This window comes from Heteronotia binoei, chromosome 21 (assembly GCF_032191835.1).
Source record: "Heteronotia binoei isolate CCM8104 ecotype False Entrance Well chromosome 21, APGP_CSIRO_Hbin_v1, whole genome shotgun sequence".
Taxonomy (NCBI): domain Eukaryota; kingdom Metazoa; phylum Chordata; class Lepidosauria; order Squamata; family Gekkonidae; genus Heteronotia; species Heteronotia binoei.
Genome location: NC_083243.1, coordinates 189,292,475 through 189,320,193, shown reverse-complemented (window position 1 = coordinate 189,320,193; position 27,719 = coordinate 189,292,475). Strand labels below are relative to the sequence as shown.

General features: G+C 40.8%; 1 protein-coding gene and 1 non-coding gene across 2 annotated transcripts in view; both read right to left on the bottom strand.

The window, feature by feature from the left end:
- SLC49A4 (solute carrier family 49 member 4) overlaps positions 1 to 27,719 on the bottom strand; it is a 166,759-nt gene that overhangs the window by 123,098 nt on the left and 15,942 nt on the right. The window contains exon 2 of the mRNA XM_060262634.1: positions 10,856 to 10,949. Within this exon, the coding sequence (XP_060118617.1) occupies positions 10,856 to 10,949 (94 nt within the window). The remainder of the gene's footprint in view (positions 1 to 10,855; positions 10,950 to 27,719) is intronic.
- Positions 2,467 to 2,541, bottom strand: TRNAS-GCU (transfer RNA serine (anticodon GCU)). Its single transcript has one exon. It is a non-coding gene; the product is annotated as a tRNA-Ser (tRNA).

Genomic DNA, 27,719 nt, shown 5'->3' with positions numbered 1-27,719 from the left:
AATGCCCTCATGATCCAGTTTTTCTCCGTAGGAAAGCAATATGAACTATTTAGATAAGAAATATGTGCTTGAGATGTTTTAATGATTTTATTGTGATTTTATTGTAATGATTTCATTCCATGTTGTTTTAAGTTTCAGTTTATTTCAATTTATATCCCGCCCTTCCTGCCGAAGCGGCTCAGGGCGGCTCACAACATATAAAATCTAACATAAAGTTTGGCTTTAAAATACATCAATTTACAACAATGGCTTTAAAAATACATCAATTTAGACAATTTAAAACAGTAAAATAATAAACATATAGAAGAAGAAGAAGAAGAAGAAGAAGAAGAAGAAGAAGAAGAAGAAGAAGAAGAAGAAGAAGAAGAAGAAGAAGAAGAAGAAGAAGAAGAAGAAGAAGAAGAAGAAGAAGAAGAAGAAGAAGAAGAAGATGATGATGATGATGATGATATTGGATTTATATCCCGCCCTCCACTCCGAAGAGTCTCAGAGCGGCTCACAATCTCCTTTACCTTCCTCCCCCACAACAGACACCCTGTGAGGTGGGTGGGGCTGGAGAGGGCTCTCACAGCAGCTGCCCTTTCAAGGACAACTTCTGCCAGAGCTATGGCTGACCCAAAGCCATTCCAGCAGGCGCAAGTGGAGGAGTGGGGATTCAAACCCGGTTCTCCCAGATAAGAGTCTGCACACTTAACCACTACACCAAACTGGCTTGCGATCTGCCAAAACAAGCGATCTGCCAAAATGATACACTACAACCTTCCATAAAGTTTCCAATGTCAGTTAGTTATAGGCCAGCCGGAAGAGGGCTGTCTTGCAGGCCCTGCGGAACTGCCCAAGGTCCCGCAGGGCCCTCACCTCTTCCGGCAGCTGGTTCCACCAGCAAGGCGCCATTACCAAAAAGGCCCTGTCCCTGGTGGATTTCAGACGGGCCTCCTTTGGCCTGGGGATTACAAGCAGGTTTTGAGAACCAGATCTCAGTACTCTCTGGGGAACATGTGGGGAGAGACGGTCCCTAAGGTAGGCAGGTCCTAGGCCATATAGGGCTTTAAAGGTAATAAACAGCACCTTGTACCGAACTCGGTATATTATTGGCAGCCAGTGCAGATCCCGAAGCCCCAGCCAAATGTGCTCCTGTCTTGGGAGCCCTAATAACAGCCGGGCAGCGGCATTCTGCACTAACTGCAACTTCCGGGTTCGGCACAGGGGCAGCCCCATGCAGAGGGCATTACAGTAGTCCAACTGTTGTTAGCTGCCCTGAGCCTGTCAGGGGAGAGCGGAATATAAATATAATATAATAAAATAAAATAAATAAAAAGAAGCCAGTGAGGTGGATAAGCCTGAGAGTGTGTGTCCTGACCAAGTTCACCTAGCACATTTCCTTTGTAGACTGGGGATTTTGAACTTTAACTTCCCAGAAAGTCAGCTGATACTGATCACTATACATTGCTCCCTTTATTCTTGCACTCCCACATAGCAGTTGCAGTTATTTCTCTGGGGAAGTCTATAGTGTTCGTAGGTCTATAGTGTTCGTAGACAAACACATAGCCCTCACTCTGTGTCAAGGTGCCTTCACATGTTCTTGACCAGCACGTGAAGCAACTTATGTACAAAAGCTTGCCATGCCCAGCCATTTCATGTTTTCCTCTGGGTCTTAGCACTGAACATGAGATTTCTGTAATAAATGTCAATAAATCAAAAGTAGGTTTGTAGCTTATAGATACAACACCTGAACAGCATACTCAAAATTGCTACAGCACAGACATGGTCTCCAGATTTTGATGCAGTAATTCAGAGCAAGAGGTGTCAGTTTTCAGAAACTGTTAAACAAAATATTGCAAGAGTGCTAATGTTTTAAGCATGTTTTAAGGGTTTTTTTAAAAAAACTTTGTTTGTCTGTGCCCTTTATAAAGTTTACATCTCCGCTTGCCTGGCTCGACAAGCTTTCATTTCCATCAGCTCCGGCCTTCATGACAAATGAGTTCAACATCCCTGCATTGGAGTCTTCTGTTTCGCTTCCTCCAGCTTCCAAGCAGGGGGAAGTGAAACGGAGCCCCGAAATGGCTTCCCTCCCTTTAAAGTGAACAGCCCAACTGGTCCAACTGTCAGCTGTTTGCTTCAAAGGGCCAGTAGAGCCCACTGTTTCACTCCCCCTGGGTGAACAGGAGGGCAGGGCTGCCTGAGAGGAAGCACCATATGAACATATGAAGCTGCCTTCTACTGAATCAGACCTTTGGTCCATCAAAGTCAGTATTGTCTTCTCAGACTGGCAGCGGCTCTCCAGGGTCTCAAGCTGAGGTTTTTCACACCTACTTGCCTGGACCCTTTTTTGTAGGAGATGCCGGGGATTGAACCTGGGACCTTCTGCTTCCCAAGCAGATGCTCTACCACTGAGCCACCATCCCTCCCCTGCTCTTCAGGGTCTCAAGCTGAGGTTTTTCACACCTATTTGCCTGGACCCTTTTTTGGAGATGCCAGGGATTGAACCTGGGACCTTCTGCTTAGCAAGCAGATGCTCTACCACTGAGCCACCATCCCTCCCCATGAACATATGAAGCTGCCTTATACTGAATCAGACCCTTGGTCCATCAAAGTCAGTATTGTCTACTCAGACTTGGTCCATCAAAGTCAGTATTGTCTACTCAGACTGGCAACGGCTCTCCAGGGTCTCAAGCTGAGGTTTTTCACACCTATTTGCCTGGACCCTTTTTTGGAAATGCCAGGGATTGAACCTGGGACCTTCTGCTTCCCAAGCAGATGCTCTACCACTGAGCCACCGTCCCTCCCCAAATACATTTATCAGCCTCTAAAGTGCCATGAGGAAACTGCATCTTTCGTTTTACTACAAATATACCCAAAACAGCTATCCTCCAGAAATGGCCATTTTACTTATATTAAGACCTTACACCAAAATGTATGAACTCACAAGGCTGGTCTGTCTGAGCTTAAGCTGAACAGCCGTGCACGGAGTGTTGGAAATCTGTGTGCATTGGCATAGGTGCACACATTAGCATGAACTCTGCCTCCAATTAAAAAGTGAGCCAATGTTAACCTTGACAGACTAATGGTCTGATTCGTTAGAAGGCTGATTCACGTGGAAGAGAGCAACACTGGAGGATCTGGAATGCTGTTCCTGTGTTTGTCACCCGCTCAGATCCAATAAATTTAGCATCCTCCCATTAACACTATGCTAGAGACCTGACATAAGCTACCTTGATAAGGTTTGCTGGAGAAGAGCGTGCTATTCAGTTACAACCAACTTACAGCCACCCCTTCCACAGGGCATTCCAGACATGAGATGAACAAAGATGGTTTGCCATTGGCTTTGTCCACATATCAGTCCCACTCTTCCTCAGCAGCCTCCCATCCAAGTATTGACCATGATAGCCCCCTGCTTAGCTCCTAAGCCCTGAGAAGCTCTGGCCAAACTGAACTAACCAGCCTCTGATGACAAAAAAAAATTAAATAAAACCAATTTGCACACCACCCTCCACAAAAAATACCTAGCTTGGTCAGACACAAGCAGATGCAATGACGATTGAAAGATTTTTCATCAGAGAAACACACTTGTCCCCAGTCCTTGTTTCTGGCTCAGCAAAAACAACGTAAAATGGAAACCAAACAGCAACTGAAAGAAACATGACTTAACAGGTTATATGATTGATCTATGCTGAGCATCACTAATACAATTAATGTAAGTGGTTCACAGAATGTATTTTTCTATATGCTGCACACAGGGAGCCACAGACAAAGCTACAATCAGCCAGCTCAAGGACACATCCTTGGTGTCTCAGTTCTGATCTGCCGCCATTAAGAAAATACCAGCAATGCACCACATAAGACTTTTTAACTCCCGTAAAAAGGTCCAGCAATTCATGTAGACTTCACAAATTGGGCCAAATAGCCTGCTTAAATTTTGGCTTGGCTACTAAGCACTTTTGCCTAATGGTTCCATTTACAAATTCCATTACAAAACAGTTCTCCTTGAAGGTTTATTACTCATAGATAAGTACATATACTGGCAGCCCTATGGTTTCTTTTTTACACGGGAACTTGGCAAGGGAGCAGTTTTTGCCAAAGGCTTTATTGATTTTTACTATGAGTGAGAGTAACCCAGTGAACTGTATCCTGCTCACAAATAATAAAATTATTAATAATCTGAACTTCACTGGAAGTTTCCATCCCCCCCCCAAAAAACCCCCAAAGTGCTTTAAAAATAAATTAAACCTCACAACGGAGCTCCAACAGAAGCCGCTCACTAGGTCGTTAAAACTTTGCTGTTTTATGATAAGCATCTTAATCCGTCGAAAAAGATGACAAAAGCTTGCCGTATGTCCATAAAATATTTCATCTTGCCCCAAGGCAATGCTTTATGTTCCCTTCATGGGGAAATATGGCACAAATAAGAGCAGATTGTTACAGGCTTATTTGCAATGGGGTGTGCAGAATTCCCCCCCTCCCCCTTTTCGGCTCAGGTCTACTGAAAATCCTGGAAAGTAGTCAAAAGGTCAAATCCTGGCAACTAAGGGTGGAAACCAGTTAAAAGGTCAAAATTACTGATTTTACTGACCGAAATTCCAAAAAAAACTCTGGCCATAAACCGACAATTTACTGAACAATTTGATTTCCTATTGTTGAATTAAAGTAAAACTGGGACTTCATTAAAAATATATATATTGCCAGGCCTCTACCCATCCCCATAGCCAGCCATTGCACATCTTTTTATTGAAAAATCATCATCATCAATAAACAAAAAGCCCAGCCATGGTGGCAAATCTGAGAATTGTCATTGATTGGATGTGGCCTACGCAGGATTGGCTTGCACTTGGTCTCTGGCATGCCATTGGCAGATTCTGTTCTCCCCCGCCCACCACTGGCAGGCATAAAACCCCACCAGAAGGACGCTGACCTTTGAGGGAAACAGTTCTCTGCTGACAGGTTCTCCTGGGGACTTACTTATCACTACTGCCTCTCCTCAGGGCCCACTGTAGGAAGTGCAGAACATCCATCTCTCCCCCCATCAATGCTGCCACGAAGCAAACAGTAAACTGTGAGAGACATGTTCATGAAACAAAACAGTAGCAGCTCCTTCTCTTTAACTGACACAAAAGGAATGTTCACTCACATCAGGGAGGGGCCAGTTCCGCAGCAGCAGATAAACAGGCTGTCCCCTTTCCACCTGCAAATACTCTACTCTTTCTATTCAAATTAGGCTACAGTGGGCTCATATGATAGAATGGAATCTGAGGGAGAGGGCTTTCCTCCTGGGGAACCACAGGTGAGGGCTGGAGATCACTCAGAAGTACAACTGCTTTCCAGATGGCAGTGATCAGCTCCCCCTGAGGTGAGGGTTGGAGTGAATGCCTTCACTTGGGTGGGTGGGAAGACAGCAAGGCTGGGGGGGGCACTCACCCAGAGGATTTTAGTGATACCATGATGGATTGAAAGCAGTTTGCCTGGCTGAGTGTGGGAATGCTCACTCTGATTGGCTGAGCCACTTCCATGGAGACAAAGGTATCCAGTGAAAGGAGGCTAGCAGAGGGGGGAAAGTGCCTCAGTTTAATTCAGTTGGAGATTGACTGGAGAAAGGAGCTGAGAGCAGTCTGTCGGCTCAGTTCCTGAGACAGAACTGGAATTTAGAGTTTCTGTCTGAGAGAGTTTTAATTTGTGAGAAGGGGCAGAACCAAAGCTCTTTCTGAGGGAAAACTCTTGCAAGTGGTGACACAATGTGTCACTAAAGCAGAGGAAAGCTTTAAGGCTCTGCTGAGGAGTCCTATCAATGCTAAAGGACAGACTCCTGGTTCAAACAAATAACACACACACACTGGGAGAAAGGCTAAGGTCCTTGTGGCTGTGAAGAAATCCCAGAAGTTAGACAGAGATACTAGCTGTGTGGGACTGAACACAGGGAATTGAGGTGCTGGTGAGATAACAAGGGTGTAAGTTCCTAGATATTACTCAATGTCTGGAGTGTATCTGTGTGCTAGTGGAGAGTGTCTGTGCGGGGATATTTCTGTCACAAGTTCAGACAGTCCTCTGAGTGAATGACAAGACTGTGTGGATTTTTATATAAGAAACCCTGAACTATTTTATAAATCTTTCTCTGACATAGTGTGCTTTCCAGAGTGAAGGAAATAATGGTTGTTTGTTTATTTGATATTACTTCAGCCTGCCAACAACTCTAGTATTCAGAGATTATTTTGTTATTTGAATTTCTGCCGGCCAACTGATTTTTAATAACATCCAATAATTATTATTTCCTCCCTTCCTTGTCTTCTGTATTCAATAAACTTAATCCTTGCTTTTGAATTTAAAAATGTCTTGGTGCTTCATTGTTTCTGACAAGGTTTGATTTTAGTTCCCTGAGATACTGGGTAAAGGTGACAAAAATTTAAAGAGGTCCCTTTTACCACACTGACCCTGACTGTCCCTCACATTTATATTTTCAGGTTGGTCAGAAATTCCTAAGTTACCGCTACAGGCCTCTGAGGGAGAGGCCTTTCCTCCTTGGGAACCACTGCTGCCAATCTCCAGGTGAGGGCTGTGGAAGCTGACTGGGTGATTTCGGACCAGTCAAAGGCTTTAAAATGGACAACTGGCATGGTGGCATCCACTGGGCTGTGAGAATTAATCTTGTAACGTTTGACAAAGGTAGATAAAGAAGACCATGTCGCTGCTTTGCAGATCTCTTCAACAGAGGCATGTCTAAATAGGGTCGCATTTGTGGCAGCACTCGGGATGGAGTGAGCTGTAATGCCCAAAGGAACAGAGAATTTGGGCACTCTGCAAGCCTCAGCTATACATGCTCTAATGCAGGGGTGTCAGACATACAGGGTTCCAGTCAGGCCTGCAAAAAACTGGGTGTCTGCTGCTTCCAACTTCCTGTTCCTCCATCCTGTTTCCAGCATTAGAGCTGGCTTTTGCCTACTCTCTATTTCCTGCTTCACAAAGGAGAAAGAGAAAGACAAGCCTGGCTTCCCTCAATAAGCTGAGGGCTCCTCCCCCTCCTCTGGGGAGAGAGGGAAAAGGAGAGAGAAACAGAATGAGACACATACAGCACTTGGAGAGATCCCCCTTTCCAGTTCTAACAGATTTTTTTTGGGGGGGGGGGGTGGAGAGATCCCCCTTTCCAGTTCTAACAGATTTTTTTTTTTGGGGGGGGGTGCACAGCTTGCATTCTTTATTAGTGGAAGGGAGCAAGAGTCCAGTAGCACCTTAAAGTCTAACAAAATTTGTGACAGGGCATGAGCTTTCATGAGTCCCTGCTCACTTCTTCAAATACAGCGAGAATGTGAGTCCATCTGTCCTTATATCTTGGAGAGTGAAGCGATGCCCTTAGGGCAGCAACTGAATGTTCCGGAAGGTTAAAATGTTTCCCCCCACTAGTTTTGGAATGCTTTGGTTTCTCACAGCAGTTGAAAGAGCAAAAGTCCAGTAGTACCTTAAAGACTAACAAAATGTGTGTGTTTCATGAGCCACTGCTCACATGTACTGATTTATTTCTATCGATTCTTTGCGTCCTCCTGGACTCAATCTCCCCGTACCAAACTGAGACCCAGGCTTCCTGTCTCATGACAATGCTGCCATCTCCAACGTCTGCCGCCCCTCTGCATATCACACCTAATCCCATCACACCTGCTATTTCCAGTCAGCCTCTGAAATAATCTTTGTAAAGTTTATATCTTTGATACCTCATGCTACATTTTATGCTGAAGCAGGCTCAGGGCCTGGTCTGCCAAAGTGACATCTATGTTACATCTGGCCCTTTAACGAATGAATTCGACACCTCTGCTCTAATGGTTCTGCTTATGGACTAACTAGAGAGCCAGTTTGGTGTAGTGGTGAAGTGAGCGGACTCTTATGTGGGAGAACCGGGTTTGATTCCCCACTCCTCCACTTGCACCTGCTGGAATGGCCTTGGGTTAGTCATAGCTCTGGCAGAGGTTGTCCTTGAAAGGGCAGCTGCTGTGAGAGACCTCTCAGCCCCACCCAGCTCACAGGGTGTCTGTTGTGGGGGGGAGAAGATAAAGGAGATTGTAAGCCGCTCTGAGTTTCTGATTCAAAGAGAAGGGCGGGGTATAAATCTGCAATTCTTCTTCTTCTAGACATTCTCTGCCTCTTGTCTGGAAGAGAAGTGAAAACAAATAAAGCAACAGTGCTTCCAAAGATGTCAGTTCTCTGAATGTAAACCTTTAGGACACTTCTCACATCCAAGGTCTGCCAGGATCTTTCCTTCTAGTGTTGTGGGTTTAGATAGAAGGTTGGAAGACATCATTACTGAGACCTGTGGAACATCAAGTGGCTGTAAAAACTGTTGTCTTGCATGCAGACATGCAGGGGAGGGACGGTGGCTCAGTGGTAGAGCATCTGCAGAAGGTCCCAGGTAAGCAGAAGGTCCCAGGTTCAATCCCCGGCATCTCCAACTGAAAAGGGTCCAGGCAAGTAGGCATGAAAAACCTCAGCTTGAGACCCTGGAGAGCCACTGCCAGTCTGAGTAGACAATACTGACTTTGATGGACCGAGGGTCTGATTCAGTAGAAGGCAGCTTCATGTGTTCATGCCCATTGCACAGTGTCCATAAAGGAAATCATCAGTCCCAGTAGTCTGGCTTTGATTACAATTTTTGCCAGTTCCCTGATTTTTTTTTTTAAACTTTGCTCTGGGATAAGATCAGATGGCTACAGGAGATGCCCTCCAATCTCCGTCTCTCTTTGTAACTGTAAAGAGTAGAGAGTAATCCCCAGATCCTCTATTTGGGGATGGCATGGTTTGAATAGAGAAGTGTTGAATCGCTTGGTAGGTTCTTTGGCATTTCTCTGGTATCTTGGATACTGGCGAAAGCATGGAACGTTCCAGTGGGAGACTGAAGAATTCGACCTTGGAGCCTACTTCTATGGTCCAAGCATCCCCATGGGACTGAGTAATTTTTTCTTTGAAGTGAAATAGCCACCCATCCACCGGAATGCAACGGCGTCATGTGCCTTGGATTGTTTCCCTGCTCTGTCAGGTCTGTCTGATCCAGAGCCAGGCTCTCTGAAGAATTTTGATTGCTGATCGCCTCTTCTATAGAATGCTTTCACTGGTTCCAGTTGGTTCTTTGTTATATCTGGGTAAGACAAGTTGGGAGCAAAAAGCAGCATTGCTGAATTGTCTCTTGGTCGTACATCTCAAGGTTCTAGGCATAGCTTTTATCTTATCTCTGGTCTCTACAAGGGTTTTATCCAGGTAATCGCTAAAGAGTCACTAAAGAGTCTGATCGCCAAAGAGTATCAAAGGGATAGGCGATGGATTATGGCCTTAGAGTGAAGATCAGCGGGCCATGCTTGAAGCCATAGAGTTGCCAAATGGTTTCTGCTCTTCTTAATATTTATCTCCATAAAAGTGTGTGTTTTCTTTCCTGAGCATAACATGGGGAGTTTATGGCAGTGTTCAAGCGTGTGTATCTTCAGAAGGCAAATCAATTCTTATTCACAAGACTTGCTACAAGAGGGCTGGCTTCCATAATACACAATGCTGTTAGAAAGATTTCATATGCAGTCCATTTAACCACAGATTGGAACTTCAGAGTGTGATGTAACTCACCGTCTCAGTTTCACTCTGTTCTTCCCTCTTCCACATGAATTCCACCTTGCTTTCCATGGTTTCCTTTAAGCATTGTATAGCACTGCATCTACATCAGAACTAGCCACAGCATGTGTTGACTGGTTTAACATGCTTATCCAGTGTCGGTCAAGAGGTTGTAAACCCTGGTCATAATGGACTCTCATTAGTAAGCAAATCTGTTGGTACCTTGACTAAGGTTACTTGACTATGGTTACTTAGGGAATGTGTAGAGGGTCATCTTAGAGAGGTTGCAAATAAATGACAGGGAGAATTTGGGATAATCAGCCTTGCCTTTCAAAATATATAGACAGCTGATCCCATTTTTAGACATAGCGTATTGTTGGAACTCTCTGTCTGGGGCAGTGATGCTCTATATTCTTGGTGCTTGGGGGAGGGCCACAGTGGGAGGGCTTCTAGTGTCCTGACCCCACTGATGGACCTCCTGAAGGCGCCTGGGTTTTTTGGCCACTGTGTGACACAGTGTGTTGGACTGGATGGGCTATTGGCCTCATCCACCATGGCTTCTCTTATGTTATGTTCTTATGTTTATTGGTACAATACTATCAGTAAACAGATAACACCCCTTATTCTTGTCTTTTCCAGAACCAAGCTATGTATCTTGGTTTTGAACTGGTACCTAACCTTATTCGTAGTCAGGATACTTCAAATAAATAAAATCCAAGCATCCCAATTCTCTGTATACCAGACACAATTCAGAGTACTACTGCTAGCCACTGAAGGCCTACACACTTTGAAATGGACTGTACAGCAGCAGGTCGCTTCCTTTAAGATTTGAACAATACTCCTTACTGACAGCTCCAACGATAAATAGTGGTCGGTCACTGTATACAAAAGAACTCTTGCATCTTCACTCCTCCTGACCTTCTGTCTGGATTGGGCTGATTGAGCATGATAAACCAGCATAATCAGATGTGTGTGAACACGACATGAGCAACACTTAGCATTACAGAGCAGATGAAAATGTTGATTTAAAAACACAGCCTTGTATCTTGAAATCGCACACTGAAAACAAAAAAGGGAGTCTTTTCCAGTTGACAACTAATTTAAAATGAAATAGTGACCAGCAGTTATTACCAGATCTGACTTTTAAAGCTAGCAGCAATGGTAAAAAAAAAAAAAATAGTTGAGAGTGCACAACATGGTAACAACTTTTTAATATTCCTCTACTTAAACTGATATAAAATAATTTGTAACTTTTTCTCCAGAGAACCAATAAATGAGTATCTCTTACCATTTCCTTGTTGTTTGATCTGTTACAGGTACACACCTCAGACCAGCTCCTAACACCATGAGGGATGATGTTAACAACACAGTTACTCTCAGGCCTAAATGAAACAGAAAGGCAATTTTATTACAATGAAAAACAGACACTGTAGAAGCAAAACACAGAACATAGAACTTAATTGTTGCCAAACACAAGTGATTCCTTTTGATAAAGGATTACCTAGCAAGAGAGATATTAACCAAATAAATCTCTCTTTTCAGTTTCAACACTCATTTATATGTACTTAAAGAAAAAGAAGGGCTATACAGTGAACTACACTTTATTGCACCTGAAAATACCAGTTTATGCTATGTACAAACACCAGTTTATGCTATGTACACCAAACTGGCTCTCCCCTGTGTTAGTACTGGTGGGGAAATGAGAACTAATTCAGGCCAGACATAATTCAGCTTCTGCTAGCTTGCCGCCAGCAAGGTCTTCTTTGCACCGCTTTTACTGTTTTTCACTTCAATGTTGCCCCAATAATTAAAACCACTTGTTCTCGAGCACTTACAATAAACTTATTATTGTTTTACTGGCTGGGTCCTCGTGTCTCTTCCGTCACAGATAGAAGGTGTTTGTTTAGAAGGAAGACACAGGGGTTGCGTGCGTGCTCTGCACCCCCCCCCCCGACTGATCTGTACCAGGACATGTAAAATGGAGCTATTCCGCCAGACTTTCAGTTGAGGCTGTGGGCATCTAATATCTGGCTTCTACTCAAACTCCCTGCTATATCCTAACTGCATCTAACTGTGGCGGGTGGGAGTTTGTAACTCCAGATCCAGCCATGCCATCAGAATATTTATTAATTTAGAAATAGTGTTGGCATGGCATTATTCTTAGGTTGCCATCTTGTTGCGTCATCTTTGTTGTTTTCGCGATTGTAAATGGTATTGTTTTTAAAGTTTTTAATGTGATTATTGCAAACTGTTGTAACCTGCCCTTAGCCCATTTGCAGGAAGGGCAGGATAGAAATTAATAAATACAAAGAAGTGTAAATAATAACTTATTTTATGTATTTATATTTATTTCATACTACTACTGTACTTTTCTCATAGCTTAAAAAATTCCGAGAAACCGTGAAGAGTCTAGGATTAGGTTTTATTACAGCAATTATTTCAAAACACAGGGTTAACAATACAAAATTCTGAAGGCTGAAAACTGAGTGTGGCTCCTATATTTTGGGACCGGTTTCTGTAAGTAGAGCCTATTTTAAAGAAATCCAGAACGCTATAAAATAGTTAGCATAGTTTCCCATAAACTATTGCACTTACATTTTTTAACTTCTATCTACCCACCTTTTTGCAAAGCCTCTGCAAGGATTCCATGATTTAAACACCCTTAAAACAGCTATGCAAGATTTCAATGCATTTTGTGTTACAGCACAAACGGACCTGAAGCCTGGCACTGCTGTCAATTGACTCGTTTAGATATTGTTAATTGCCTGTCATTAGTTGATCATGAGCAAATAAAACTAAGTATGCCAATGTATAGGCAGCAGTTTAAAAAAAAAAAAAGCTCTGAGTGTCATTTGTCATTGAGGACAGGAGGGAAAGGGCTTGCTCCGAATCCCTGCAGCAACCAGGTCAGGCGTGGAGTTTCTCCTCGCCATCTGCTGTGATTGCTGGACTGCTGCCTACTTGGCAACCCTGCTTTTAACAGCTGCTTCCTCTTTAAAATAGTTGCTCTTGACTTTGCTTTATTTTCATTTTCCTTTTTTTAATGATGAAACTGGAAACTGATCCAGGCGCTCCAAAACAACAATCAAAATAAAGAAGAGTTCTTCGATCATTCACATTTTACACTTTGGAGCTCTCCTCTTGCGACATTTTCCTCGTTTCCGGTGTCTTCTGCAGCATCTCATACCACCAAACAAACAAACAAAGGGGATGGAGGACCTCTGAGAAGCGAATAGAATGCAGTGTTGCTATCTCTGGATCCAATCCATAGCTTCACAACAGTTTGCGTAATTAGCATAAATAGCTAATTACACAAAATAATCTGTTTGTGCAATTAGCATAAAAAGTCTATTTATTTACAGAACCTTCTGTTAATCTAATAAAATTAAGGCATTCGAAATACTTGATCTATCAACTACCATGATTATATGCAATGTTCTGTCTATAGACCGTGGCACCTGTGTAATTTAAAAAAAATACTACTACTCTATAGGCTACTAAAAATACAAAGGAACTCGAGCATTTTAATCAAAAAGACACCCTTTCTACAGAACTTCTAATCATGATTCTAATAGTGAGTGGAAAAACAAAATTTTTAAACTACTGCGACTCCACAGGGCATGAACACATGTGTAATGTACAGGAGCACATAATGTATTTGTTGGCTGACCTGATAAATACTAACAGCATAACACACTTTAGGAATTCTGATCTTCCTCCCTCCTTACTATTTTAACAAGCGGGTTTTAAAGAAAAAAAAAATAAAGAGATCGAGATGTAATCATTCTTTTTAATGACAAAACACAATGAGAGTTGCATTAACTCCAGATTACACCTGGCATTACTCAGTCCGTTATTTTAAGCAACTCTCCCAGAGACTGGCCTGGTGTGATTTCAGCTTATTATTAATAAACAACTGTCAAAATCCAAAAAGGGTAATGCATAGTCCAGTAGAATTGCACAGAGACATATGGCTAAATTATGAAAAGAGCATCTGACCCTTTCACACAATCTACAGTTTGAAATATCTATCACTTGGGGAGGGATGGTGGCTCAGTGGTAGAGCATCTGCTTGGGAAGCAGAAGGTCCCATGTTCAATCCCCGGCATCTCCAAAAAAGGGTCCAGGCAAATAGGTGTGAAAAACCTCAGCTGGAGACCCTGGAGAGCCGCTGCCAGTCTGAGAAGATAATACTGACTTTGATGGACCAAGGGTCTGATTCAGTAGAAGGCAGCTTCATATGTTCATATTCATATTCACTTCTACATTTTTAAACACTGTACTTGTTATGCTGCAGGATGCAAGACGAAAAGGCACCTGGAAGAAGTCTGCACCTGCCAGGTTCTCACCATTCAAACTCAGTTTAAATTCATATAGAGCAATTTAACCACAGCAACAGCCAACTTCTTCTCTTATGCACTACCACTACAATTGTCAGATGGAAAACTCATATGAGAGTTTGTGCACATTCAAAGGTTTTCCCATTGCTTTCAACTTACAGGAATACCATCCAGTCAAAAATCATTGTTTGGGGTTTTTGTTAAATGGCATATAAAAACTCACAGAGGTCCTTCTGGATAGAGATGAGGACTATGAAATGAAAACTGATTTCTTCAAGATCATTATGACCGCACAAGTACAGGTTAATCATAATATTTAGATTAGAATTTAGTATATAAATGGCATAAGAAACAGTGACATTTATCAGAGAAAGTGCAGTGATTATAAAATGGGGGTTTATTTATGTGACACAATAAATTAATCATGCAATATAACTATGTGCAATAATCTTTTAAAAGCTGTTCATAGTACGTATTTTGTATAAAACCATGCAAATGTGTAACAGTTTTGAAAGTGACTAGTGATGCTAAGTAATAACTGAAAGCAAATTTATTATATTTATTAGTTATCTCTCTGCCAAAATAATGCCCAATAATATGAAGAGTTCAAAAACCATGTAACATCTTTTAATTAAGACCAACAAAAATAAAACAAGTGTGTAACCTTTCAAGTTCTCCAGAATTTTTCATCAGAATAAAGACTTTAAACTTAAAGAGAGCCAGTTTGGTGTAGTGGTTAAATGTGTGGACTCTTATCTCGAAGAACTGGGTTTGATTCCCCACTCCTCCACTTGCAGCTGCTGGAATGGCCTTGGGTTAGCCATAGCTCTCGCAGAGCTGTTCTTGAAAGGGCAGCTTCTGGGAGAGCTCTCTCAGCCCCACCTACCTCTCAGGGTGTCTGTTGTGGGGGAGGAAGGTAGAGGAGATTGTAAACTGCTGAGATCAGAGTGAAGGGTGGGGTATGAATCCAATATTTTCTTCTTCTTCTTCAGCTTTAATTACCAATGGGCTCAGTATTTCTCTGTGTAGCTGCCTCCCACAATGCACCACACTTCAGAGACTATAAATCACAAATGCTTCACCAAGGCACTATTCAGTTGATTAGGAAGAGAGAACTACAGCTTGGAGTCTCCCTTCAAAACATTCTATTCGCAATCTTTTCTATCATACATTTCCCCTGACACACGCTTATGAGCAATGTCTATTCTAGCCTGTCAAGCCTGAAGAATAAGGAAACAGGTACATATACAATAAATTCTGCGTGAAGCACACAGTAGCAAATCTACAACTTATCAACAGAACCCCATTATAGTTTGAAAGCCTACTATATAAAACCTATTACCTTATGGGAGATGTTTGCAACCTCTTCCCATGTAAGTGGCTATCAATATCACTCCCTGCTATATCTGCCTGAAAATCCAGGAGAGAGGAACGGATCCCAGTGAAATGACACTTGTCCAGTGAAGGGTTCTCCTCTCTCCCACTAAGCAGGTGAGCACAGCTGAAATCTATGCATCTTCAGCTGATGGCTGGCTGGACCCAAATCCTTTTATATTGTATTAACAAGCTGATTTCCATCGTTTTCCTTTTCCTCCCTTTCCTCTTCTTGTTCTAATGTGAAAGTAGGATGTGAGAAACCCAGGTTCAAATCATAGAGGGGTTGAAAAGGGAAAGTTTTTTCTTATAAATACAGAGCGTTTGCTGATGATGTAATGTTTATTAATGAAAATCCCTTATCTGTGACACCGTTGCTGCTTTGTAAAATACAGGCGTATGGAGAATTGGCAGGCTCTTATATAAATAAGGAAAAATCGAAAATCTTGCGCAAAAATATGACTAAGAGTCAACAGGCAGAATTGCAAAGTGCAATAGAGTGTGAGGTCACTTCAAAAGTAAAATACCTAGGGGTGGAAATTACCATGAAAAATATAGATTTGTATAAGAATAATTATGAGAAGCTTTGGCGGAAAATTGATGAAGATCTGATAAAATGGAATAAATTGAACTTGTCTATGCTGAGCAGAATCGCTGCAATTAAAATGTATGTTCTACCAAGAATGATGTTTTTATTTCAAACAATTCCAATTGTGAAGGACAATAAACCGTTTACTAAATGGCAACGAAAAGTTTCAGCATTTGTATGGGCTGGAAGGAAACCAAGAATTAAAATGAAAATTTTGACTGATGCAAAAGAAAGGGAAGGTTTTCAGTTACCGGACCTAAAATTGTATCATGATGCAGTGTGTTTGGTGTGGATTAAAGAATGGATGACATTATTAAATCAGAAACTGTTGATTTTAGAAGGAAATGTTTTCGGTTGGCATGCATCTATGTTGTATGGGAAAAATAAGATGGATGGGTTTTTCTCACTTAAATTTGTTAAGTACTTGGTTGAAATATAAAAAATATGGTGATGAAAGAAAGCCGCTATGGATTGTGCCAACTGAAGTAATAAAATTATCCTCAGAAACAAATGAAGGGATGTGGTTAACATATAATCAACTATTAAAAATACATGGAGGAAAGGTGGAATTAAAATCGGCTGAAGAATTACAATATAAATATAATTAGTTTCAACTACAACAAATTAAGAGTTTGGTGGAGCAGGACATTAAAAATGAGGGTATAAGACAGGAGCAAATAGAATTGGAAAAAATGCTGTTGGGTGCAAATGAAAAGTTGATTTCAAGGACTTATAAACTACTATTGAAGTGGTCTACAGAAGAAGACGTAGTTAAATCTCAAATGATAAAATGGGCAATCAATTTTAATAAAAAAATTCAAATGGAATCTTGGGAATATTTATGGAAGAACTCTATGAAGATATCGACGTTATAATATTAAAGAAAACTTTTAAAATGCTGTACAGATGGTACATGACACCTAAAAAACTGGCAAAAATGAACAATCAGGTGTCAGACAGATGTTGGAAATGTAAAAAACATGAAGGATCTTTCTACCATATGCGGTGGTCTTGTGAAAAGGCGAAACAATTTTGGCAAATGATTCAAAAAGAAGTGTCAAAAATTTTAGGTTATGACATTAAAAGGTCTCCAGACTCCTTTTTGTTGGGATTACAAATGGAAAGTTTTCCAAAACAAGATAGAATGTTGGTGAGGTACCTGCTTTCAGCTGCAAGGACACTGTATACGCAGTTACGGAAGCAAGATAAATACCAGGAAAATGGGACTAGATTTCAAAAGTTATGTCGTGGAGTGAAATGGACAAACTTACAAGAATCTTAAAAGACTATGATTTGGAGAAGTTCAGTAAGGATTGGGAGAAATTTCAAAATTATTTTGAAAAACAATGGAAAGAAAGGGGATACTTAGTGATTTTTTATAAAAGTTGAATGGGGTGGAATGGTGGAGTAGAATTTATAAAGGGAAAATCTCTTTACTGAAAAATGAAGATGAACTTATGGAGTTAACTTTTTTAATTGTTGTTTTTATTTCTCTTGTATTGCTATAAGGTTTTAAAATGGAGATTCTTGATTTGTTTAGTTACCTTGGGTTTTTTTTTAGTTCCAAGTAAACACTGGTGGGGGGGCAAGAAAAGGGGAGGTGAGGAGGGGGAAAAAACGATGTTTGTATTTTGCATTATTTTTAATTTCTTTTAAAGATTATTATAACAATATATTGCAAATTAATAAAATTGTTTTAACCAACAAATCATCCCCAGTCATGGAAGCCTGCTGGATTATTTCAGGCCAATTGCTTTCTCTTAACTTGATCTACCTCAAAAGATATTGGTTTTTTATCTCATTAGAGATGCTAAACCCACTCTCACTGAGTATAGTTATACATCCACAGTATTCCAATGTATTTCTCTTTTAGAATAGTGTATCAGAATATTTTTTTTATTGACATACTCAAAATAGGGATATTGGCTGTTTATCTCTTTACATATACTTAACCCATTTTCACTATATTTTATTGTTTTCTTTTTCTCTATGGCAAACTAGAATGATGTTTACATGTTAAAAAGTAAATTAGGTGGACAAGAACGTAACTATCCAATGTATTTCTCTTTTAGCTGTATTGACACACTCAAACAGGGATATTGGCTGTTTATCCCATTACATATACTGAACCCATCTCCCACTATATTTAATGTATTTTTCTCCTAATGGCAAACTATGTGTATGTTACATGTTAAAAGGTAAATTAGTTGGATGGCAAAACTTCTGAGATAGAAATGCCTTCCTTTTGGCCCAGGCTTATAACAATACAGTCATTAACAGACATTCTCACATTTTAACATATTACTTTTTTATTGCTTTCGCATGCTCATGCTACTTAGATCAAAGGTTTGCTCAATTTGTTAATTTTACTATTCTGTCATTGGATCTTAAATTTGTACCATTTTGCATTCTGAGCCACTGCCTACCAGCTATATGTGGCTCTGCTCACTGTACCGGATGCCTCATCTGATGACGTGTGCTTAGAGCACACAAAAGTTTACATTCTGAATAAAACTTTGTTGGTCTTAAAGGTGCAACTTGACTCCTATTTTGTTCAAACAAACAGTGATCATTGTTGGGCACAATCTGAGGCTTCGCTATTTCTTTTGTTCCACCTGGTTCCTTATTTGTGTATTCCCAGACACACCTCACCTTAAGATCTTTGTCACCCTCTTGTTAAAACTTTTGTCCCTCTATTTTTCCACAAACCCTCATTTGTTCCACCCTTTCCTTCACAACTTTCCTTTTCTTCTCTCTCCCTTTCCTAACATGCCTTCAATAGTCCCTCCTCCTAATTACATAAGAACATAAGAGAAGCCATGTTGGATCAGGCCAATGGCCCATCCAGTCCAACACTCTGTGGCCAATTTTTTTTTTTTATGTATACACACACACACACACTGTGGCTAATAGCCACTGATGGACCTCTGCTCCATATTTTTATCTAAACCCCTCTTGAAGGTGGCCATGCTTGTGGCTGCCACCACCTCCTGTGGCAGTGAATTCCACATGTTAATCACCCTTTGGGTGAAGAAGTACTTCCTTTTATCTGTTTTAACCTGACTACTCAGCAATTTCATCGAATGCCCACGAGTTCTTGTATTGTCAGAAAGGGAGAAAAGTACCTCTTTCTCTACTTTCTCCATCCCATGCATTATCTTGTAAACCTCTATCATGTCACCCCGCAGTCGATGTTTCTCCAAGCTAAAGAGTCCCAAGCGTTTCAACCTTTCTTCATAGGGAAAGTGTTCCAGCCCTTTAATCATTCTAGTTGCCCTTTTCTGGACTTTCTCCAATGCTATAATATCCTTTTTGAGGTGCGGCGACCAGAACTCCACACAGTACTCCAAATGAGACCGCACCATCGATTTATACAGGGGCATTATGATACTGGCTGATTTGTTTTCAATTCCCTTCCTAATAATTCCCAGCATGGCGTTGGCCTTTTTTATTGCAATCGCACACTGTCTTGACATTTTCAGTGAGTTATCTACCACGACCCCAAGATCTTTCTCTTGGTCAGTCTCTGCCAGTTCACACCCCATCAACTTCTATTTGTAGCTGGGATTCTTGGCCCCAATGTGCATTACTTTGCACTTGGCCACATTGAACCGCATCTGCCACGTTGACACCCACTCACCCAGCCTCAACAGGTCCCTTTGGAGTTCCTCACAATCCTCTCTGGTTCTCACCACCCTAATTATTCTGTCCAACCCACCTTCCTTTATTCTCCACTCTGTCTCATTCTGTTTCATTCATCAGCAAGTACTTTGTCTGGAGAACAAACATTTTCCTTTCTATAAAGCGCTTGCTGCCCCAGTGCCTATATCAGGTTTGGGGGTTTTTTCTCATTAAGTCATGGCTGACTTATGATGATCCTGCAGAGACTAACAGAGGTGGTTTGCCATTGTCTGCCTCTGTTTAGCAACCTTGGACTTCCTAGGGGAGGGTCTCTCATCTAAATATTAACCAAGGCTGATCCTGTTTCGTTTCTGAGATCTGACAAGCTCAGATTAGCCTCGGCCATCCAGCACAGGGATGAGAATGGCCAGCTGGGGACTGGCAAGCCTAGCAGTCTTTCTAAGCGTTTGTTTTCTCCAAGGCACACAACTGGAGAAAGTAGGCTTGGAGAGGGCAGGCACTTCCAAGAGACAGTCCCCTAAGTGCCTGCCTTCTCTCCAAGCCAGCCGGAATGCCGTTCCCGGGCGTTCTGGCGCAAAAAAAGCCCTGCTACTATTGTAATGATAGAATAACCAATTATTGTCCTTTGCTACTACAGGCATTAATCTTCAAATCATGAAACTAGTAACTGAACCATTTTTTATAGTAGTGGTAATTGCCAGTAGTAAAATCTGAGTGTTGGGGTTTTTTACAGGTACAGTCCAGAGTGAATTTAATCCCTATGATGCAAGTAATTAAAGGACTTCCAACATCATTCAGAAGTCCACCGCGGAAAACAAGCTCTGTGCAACAATTGGAGGCTTACAAGCAGAAAAAAGGATCCCCATTTTAATTTTTTAAAAGCTGAGAGGTAAGATTGATAGGGCTGTGAGAACAGCAACAGCATGATGATGGTGGGTGGTGATGATGATGATGGATGATGATGGTGAGTGGTGGTGGTGAATGATGGTAGGGGTAGATGACAGCGGGTGGCGGAGGGGGATGACAGTGGGCAGAGGGGGATGACGGTGGGCGGAGGGGGATGACGGAGGGCGGAGGGGGATGACGGAGGGCAGAGGGGGATGACGGAGGGCAGAGGGGGATGACGGAGGGCAGAGGGGGATGACGGAGGGCAGAGGGGGATGACGGTGGGCGGAGGGGGATGACGGTGGGCGGAGGGGGATGACGGTGGGCGGAGGGGGATGACGGTGGGCGGATGGGGATGACGGTGGGCGGATGGGGATGACGGTGGGCGGATGGGGATGACGGTGGGCGGAGGGAAATGATGGAGGGTGGAGGGGGATGACGGTGGGCGGAGGGGGATGATGGTGATAATGATGCTGGTGGGTGGAGGTGGTGGAGAAGGAGGGTGGATGATGATGATAATTTACATTAGATTTATTAGGCCACCCCTCCCAGGGAATAGGGCTCAGGGTGGTTTACAACAAAGTAACCCAGTCACACTGATTTGTTGTGCTATTTATTTCCTTGGGTCATAGACAGCTCCCAGTGACCACCCTTGTGCTTCTCATCCAGCACCAATATTAAAAGGACCTCATTCTATACCTGCTTTTGTGGTATCTAGCATGTAAGGGTACACAGTTGTTGTTCTTTAAAAAACCAAACTTAGATTTCCTAGTAAAATGATTTCCCAAATTCAGTAGCGGGAGCATTTCAGCGATGTGCCATTTAGTCAGAAACAAATTAAACCAGGTGTACTGGCACTTGCTCCCAAACAACTGTGCACAAGATCACACTTCAAGGTCATGCACAGTTGTAAGGAGCTACCTTAGACAGAGTCAGACTTTTAGTCCATCTAGTCCAGAGCTGTCTCCCTGGAACAGTGGATTTCAGGGTCGTTAACCAAAGAGAATTCCCTGTTCTGCTGCTTGATATCCTTTTAGCTGGAAATAGCAGTGTCTAAACCATGGGTGGCCAAACTGTGGCTCAGGAGCCACCTGTGGCTCGCACATATTGTGCAGCTTCTGGAGGTCAAGGAGAAACTTAATGCAGGCTTACTCTCAAGTATGCATCAGGACCTCAGTCAGCCTCTAAGTGCTGACCCATACGTAGATGACTATTTCCCACTGAGTGTGAAGTGGGGAAGGAGGGGTGAGAAGCCTTGCAAGGGAAATCGGCAGGCTTGCAAGTTCTTCTCCTCCACCACAGGGGTTGCCTGGAGTCCTAGAGCACAAGAGCTGAGGGAGCCACTGAATGGAGGGATGTCTTGTGGCTCTCAAACATCTTGACATTTATTTTATGTGGCTTTTATGTGAAGCAAGTTTGTCTACCCCTGGTTCAAGTCAAAGGACTTACTGTATGCAAAGCTGCGGTCACTCTCCTTTTCTGGAAAACCTACCTGAAAAAGCAGACTCTGCCCTATAAGCTCTAGCCAACAAAAATGTGTCTATTTTTAAGGCTCCTCAGAACATCTCGTTCTTGGAAACCTTGTTACTTCCTAGTATAAAGTCACTTGGGCAATAAGCATTGCGCTGGTCCTTTTAGCAAGTACATGTTGTGAAACATGTTCAAAAATAAATGTATACATTTTGTTGTAAAAATACAAACATATATTAGCACAGTTATTGTAAAGTTTGATTAGGTGATTACCAAGCTCAGCCATAATTTGTATACTCTTAATTACAGACATGCTTTTAAGGAGCTGACTGCATAATCTTTACTATGGAGGCGAAGGGCAGCTTCAGGTGATACACAGAGCTAACTTCATTCTATTGATTCCCCCCTCTCCCTGGCCAATGCTTAAAAAAATTATCTTCAATTACTAAATATAATTTATATAATGCAATTTGCCTAAATTGTAAAAGAATAAAGTTTAGTATTTAAATATTAAATGTTCAAAGTACATTATTAATGTATTAGAAGATTCTAGAAACATGCAGTTTTACATTTACAAGCACTGGTGTTATTCTGTATTTCAAGTATAGCAACCGTATGGTATACTCATTATAGTAGGAACCTGCAGCTTATAAAACATGCAGTCAACTAAACCTATTAAAAAGATTCAATCCAGGAGGGGGGGGGGCGAGCGTTACGGGAGAATGGCGGACGCTTAATTGCAGAGCTCTCTCTCCTTAACTCATTGGAAGCAGCTCTACATGTATATCTTCGGGTACAACCACAAAAACGTTAATAGGAAACCCATCCAGAGGCAAAAGAAGCTCAAAAAGAATAAAATCAGTTTCGGTGAAGGACTAGTTTAGAAAGGATCAACCTCCAGCAGGTACAAGGTCACCGCAAGGCACGAGTGAGAAAATGGCGCCCAGAACAACTCCTAATAGCCCAGAACAGCAGGACAACTCAGCTCCGATAACGAAGAAAGATCTCCAGTTTTTAAGGCAAACTATTAATGATGACTTTAAACTGTCTATAGTTAATTGCTTAGAGCCTATAAACAAAAAACTTAATGACCTGGCCACAGAAATTGATAGAACAGCTAAAGAGGCGGAGCAGGCAGCAGAAGCCTCACTAGAACTAAAGACTGAGATTAAAAAAATTAATATTAAAGGAAAAAGGCTTGAAGAAAGAATAATGATTTTGGATCAGGGCTGGAGAAATCTCCACTTGAAATTCAGGGGAATGGAGGAGGGAGCGGAGGGACGGATGGACTTATCAATCTATGTCTCAAACTGGCTAGCCCGAGCAATAAATATGGAGGAAGGGGTAGCCCCGATAATAGCATAAGCAACCAGGCTGGGGCCGTTAGAAATGGCATGAAGAAATAGACCCAGGGACATCCTAGTCCAATTTATGACACCTAAAATGAGGGATCGCATAATGAAGGAGGTCAGCGCAAGAGGTTCACTATTACATAACGGCCAGAGAGTCATTGTCCTACTGGACCTCTCGCAAGAAGCTCTGAATAAACATAGAAGTTCTTCGCTTCAAAGCTATTCAACTCAAATACTAAGTTTAGATGGAACAATATGTCGGACATTTTGATCCACAGGAACGGCTCGACTTTCAAAATTGATTCAGTAGAAGCAGAAAAAACTGTACTATCCAAACTAAATATTAAGCTTACAGAGGAGGAAGAAAATGAACTGAGACAGGATAACAGTAATTAACTGAATTAATACGTTGGAATCAAGTTGGGACATTAATCACCTTTTGTATAGGAGAAGATACAGATTGATATACCAGTTACAGCCCACAAGATGGCATGTGGAACTTTTTGAAAAGTTGGAATGCAGTTAAAACGTGTTATGTACCCTTCTATAGAAAACAATTCTAAAGGATTATATGGAGTAGGAGATTTTGGGGTGGGAAGGGATATAAAGATAGGAGTGGGTGAAAAGAAGCATAGGAAAGGGGTTTTATAAGGGGGGGAGGGGGATAAAGGAAGGATGGATCTGTGTAAATAATAGAAAGGTGTGTGTGAGTGCTTGTGTGAGAGTAGGAATGCAAAAGACAAATCATATTATTTATTTATTTAATGGAAAGGTGTGAGTGTGAGCTTAAATGAGGGTCTGTGCTAATAATTGAATTGATTACAGGGATAAATTACTATTAATTAAATCTAATGGGTAACTGTTTATTATTAGTTAAAAGAAGGGGAGGGGGTTAAGGCAAAGGTGGGACAGTATATCTAATGAAAAGGGGGGTGAGAGTGCTTGTGTGAGAGTTTGAATATGAATGACAAATCAAATTATTTATCTCATGGAATGGTGTGAGAATGGGCCAAAGTGAGAGTTTGGGTGGGAGTGATAATTAATAGTATAGAATTAATTACAGAGATAAAAAAAAATCTAATTAAATCTAATGACTATTGATTTATTATACAATTAATTCATATTTTAAGTGGGAAATAATTTAGTGTGAGTTCTAGGTAAAAAGTTGGATTGATAAATTGAGTGAGAGAGAGAGTGTGAGTGGGTTAAGAATGTGTGGTGCAAAGAGGCATAGAGGTTAACAGAGGAAAGGACGGGGGGATTAGTTGGAATATAATAGAGGTAGCTATGATACTAAATCTGAAGTTATTCTTGTTTAAAGAGTCCCAATGCTCAAGAGGACATTTAAATAATTTATTTAGCTGTATTGATAACCATTGATAAAAATGGTTATTGGTCTGATTGTTTTGTAACTATTCTACTACTATTATACACATATACTCATTACAACTGTTAATAATCTGCTTAAAGCATAAAATAGCTATTTTTATACAATATATAGTTGTATAAAAAGGTATGAAGTGTAAGATTATGGTTGATGGTTAATAAGGAAAGGAAAATAAATCAAGCACTAGATTTAGTAAGTGGTACCCGAAAAGAGCAAGGAGGGGGGAGTGTTGGAAATATACCTAAGTGTACTTACATTGAAGTAGTGCCTCCCATGTATTTAATGGTTTCCGGATAGGGACAGTGAGAAGTTTTTGTCCCTATTAACTCTTCCTAAGGGAAGAGGGTGGAAGCTTCCCCTCTTGTGTGTGGAGGGGGGAGTTGAGGGTTTTTTTGTTTTTTGTTTTGTTTTTTGCTGTTCATAGTTGGAGATTTTTAAGGTTATAGTTGATTACTTTGGGGAAGAAAGGGATGTGTTTTCTTGGAACTGCAAGGGCTTTCAAAACCCAGTTAAGCAAAAAGAATTGCTAATTTGTTAAAGAGGGAGAAACCTCATGTTATTTATTTGCAAGAAACGCATTTTAAAAAGGTTAAGACAAAATGGTTGAATTTGAATAGGATTTCACAATCTTACTATGCAAATGGCTCTTCCAAAGCTAGGGGAGTGGCTATTCTGTTTTCTAGATTAACTCCATTTCAATGCCTAGCTACAAAAATTGACCGAAATGGGAGATATGTTTTTGCATCTGGAAATCTGGATGGTCAACCGATAACAGTGGCTTCAATTTACGCTCCTAACGTAGGACAAACTCAATTTGTAAAAGCAACATTGCAGGAACTTCAATCATTTCAAAAGGCAGACTTCTTATTGGCTGTGATTTAAATAGTATTACTAACTTCTCTCTTGACACAACTTCTGAAAGTATAAGGACAGCAAGAAAACACATGTCTCAGAACTAGGAGATCTGCTAGCTGCCTTTAACCTAACAGACGTTTGGAGGGAGCAGAATCAGGGGGTCCGTGAGTATACTTTTTATTCACCAGTCCACGACACATATACCAGAATTGATTTCATTCTGGCATCAACTTCATTTATAAAACACATGGGCTCAGTTGAAATTGGGTCTAGGACCATTTCAGATCATTCATGAATTACAGGGTCCTTTCAGGTATCTCCTAGTTTGGAAGAAAAGCCCACATGGACATTAAATAAAATTTTACTGAGTAAAGAAACAATCTGCCAGTCAACTGAGAAAGATATTAAAGAATATTTTTTATTTAATAAAGATTGTGGAGTATCAAGTGAGAAGGTATGGGAAACATTTAAAGCTACATTGAGAGGTAGTCTAATTTCAATAGCGTTGGCCTGCAAAAAAAGAAAAGGACAGAAAACAATTAGAATTTACTCTGGAAATCCAACGGTTAGGAAAAAAAGCATATGAAACATGGAGGTAAAAGAACTCTTCAGGAATTAAGCATGGCTAGATCTAAATTGGAACTTTTAGACACTACTACTATCTAAAAAGATGCTTTATATAACAAACAAAGGATTATAACCAAAACACCAAAATTTGAACTCAGTAGAAGAAATCTAGCAGTTTAATTCTCGCCATTAAAAACCGACATAATGGTTTAGAAAACTCCACTAAAGGAATAGTAGGGGTGTTGGTAGACTATTATAGATACTTATACTCTTCTACCAACCCTAATCCTAAGGACATAAAGGAATACTTAGAAACAATTAATTATAATACTAAATTATCAAATGAGCAACAGAATTTATTAGATAGACCCATCACATCCATAGAGATGGAGAAAACCTTGTCATTCATAAAAAAAATAATAAAGCATCAGGAAGGGACGGATATCCTATAGAATTTTACAAAAAATTCAAATCAATAATAACTCAACCACTTGTGGATACCTGCAATCATGTAATGAATACTGGTAAAATCCCTCCTTCCTGGTTGGAAGCTAGGATGATAGTTCTGCCAAAGCTAGGTAAAGACAAGGAGCTCCCAGCATCCTACAGACCCATATCGGTACTCAATCATGATTTTAAAATATTTGCAACACTACTAGCTAATAGACTGAGTACGGTTATAGCTCAGTATGTGCATAGGGAACAGTCTGGTTTTATTCCAGGTCGCTCACTTTCTGATAATTAAAGGAAAACATTAAACCTTATCGCTCATTGTAGACAAAAAAGAATACCTCCTGTTATACTATCATTAGACGCGGACAAGGCGTTTGATAGAGTGGAACCTATATATTTGAAAACCCTTTTGGAAACTATGAATTTTGGCCCTACATTTTTGCAGTCTCTGGCAGCAATTTACAGAAAACCGACGGCAAGCATTAGTATAAATGGTTACAACTCTATGGACTTCCCCTTTTTCAGAGACACTAGACAAGGGTGTCCACTGTCCCCTTACTTATTTGTGTTATGGTTAGAACCGTTATCCTTTGCAATTAGATCGGACAAAGAAATACAGGGAGTAGATATAGACAAAAAAATATTTAAAGGTTACTTTGCAGATGATGTAGTGTTTTACTTAACGCATCCGGCCCCCTCACTCCAAAAGGTAATAAGAGAAACAGACATGTTTAGCAAATGCTCTGGTTTTGTTATTAATTATAATAAGTCTGAATTATATGCCATATATTTAGAAAAAAAGGGAATTAACTCAAGAGAAAGTATTTCTATGTCCTTTCCCTTTAAATGGGTGAAGGATAAGTGGAGGCATTTAGGAACAGTCATCCCTAATAACTTGAAGGATCCGTTCAGATACAACTTTAGCCCTATACTGGAAGAAGTAAGGTCAAGTACCATAGCTTGGGAAAAGATATCATTCTCTTTGATAGAGAGAGTGGACCTGGTAAAATCATTTTTATTCCCCAAATTATTGTTTGTTTTTTAAAATGTACCAATAACACTACCTGAGAGTTTTTAAAAAAAATTGTCAGAGAATGATTAGTTCATTTCTATAGGGAGGGGAAAAAGCAAGAATATCAAAACTGTTTTTAGAAAAAAATTCAAAAATGGGAGGTTTAGGACTTCCAGACATTTATAATTACTTTTTGGCAGCTAATTTAAGACATATAGTCACATTT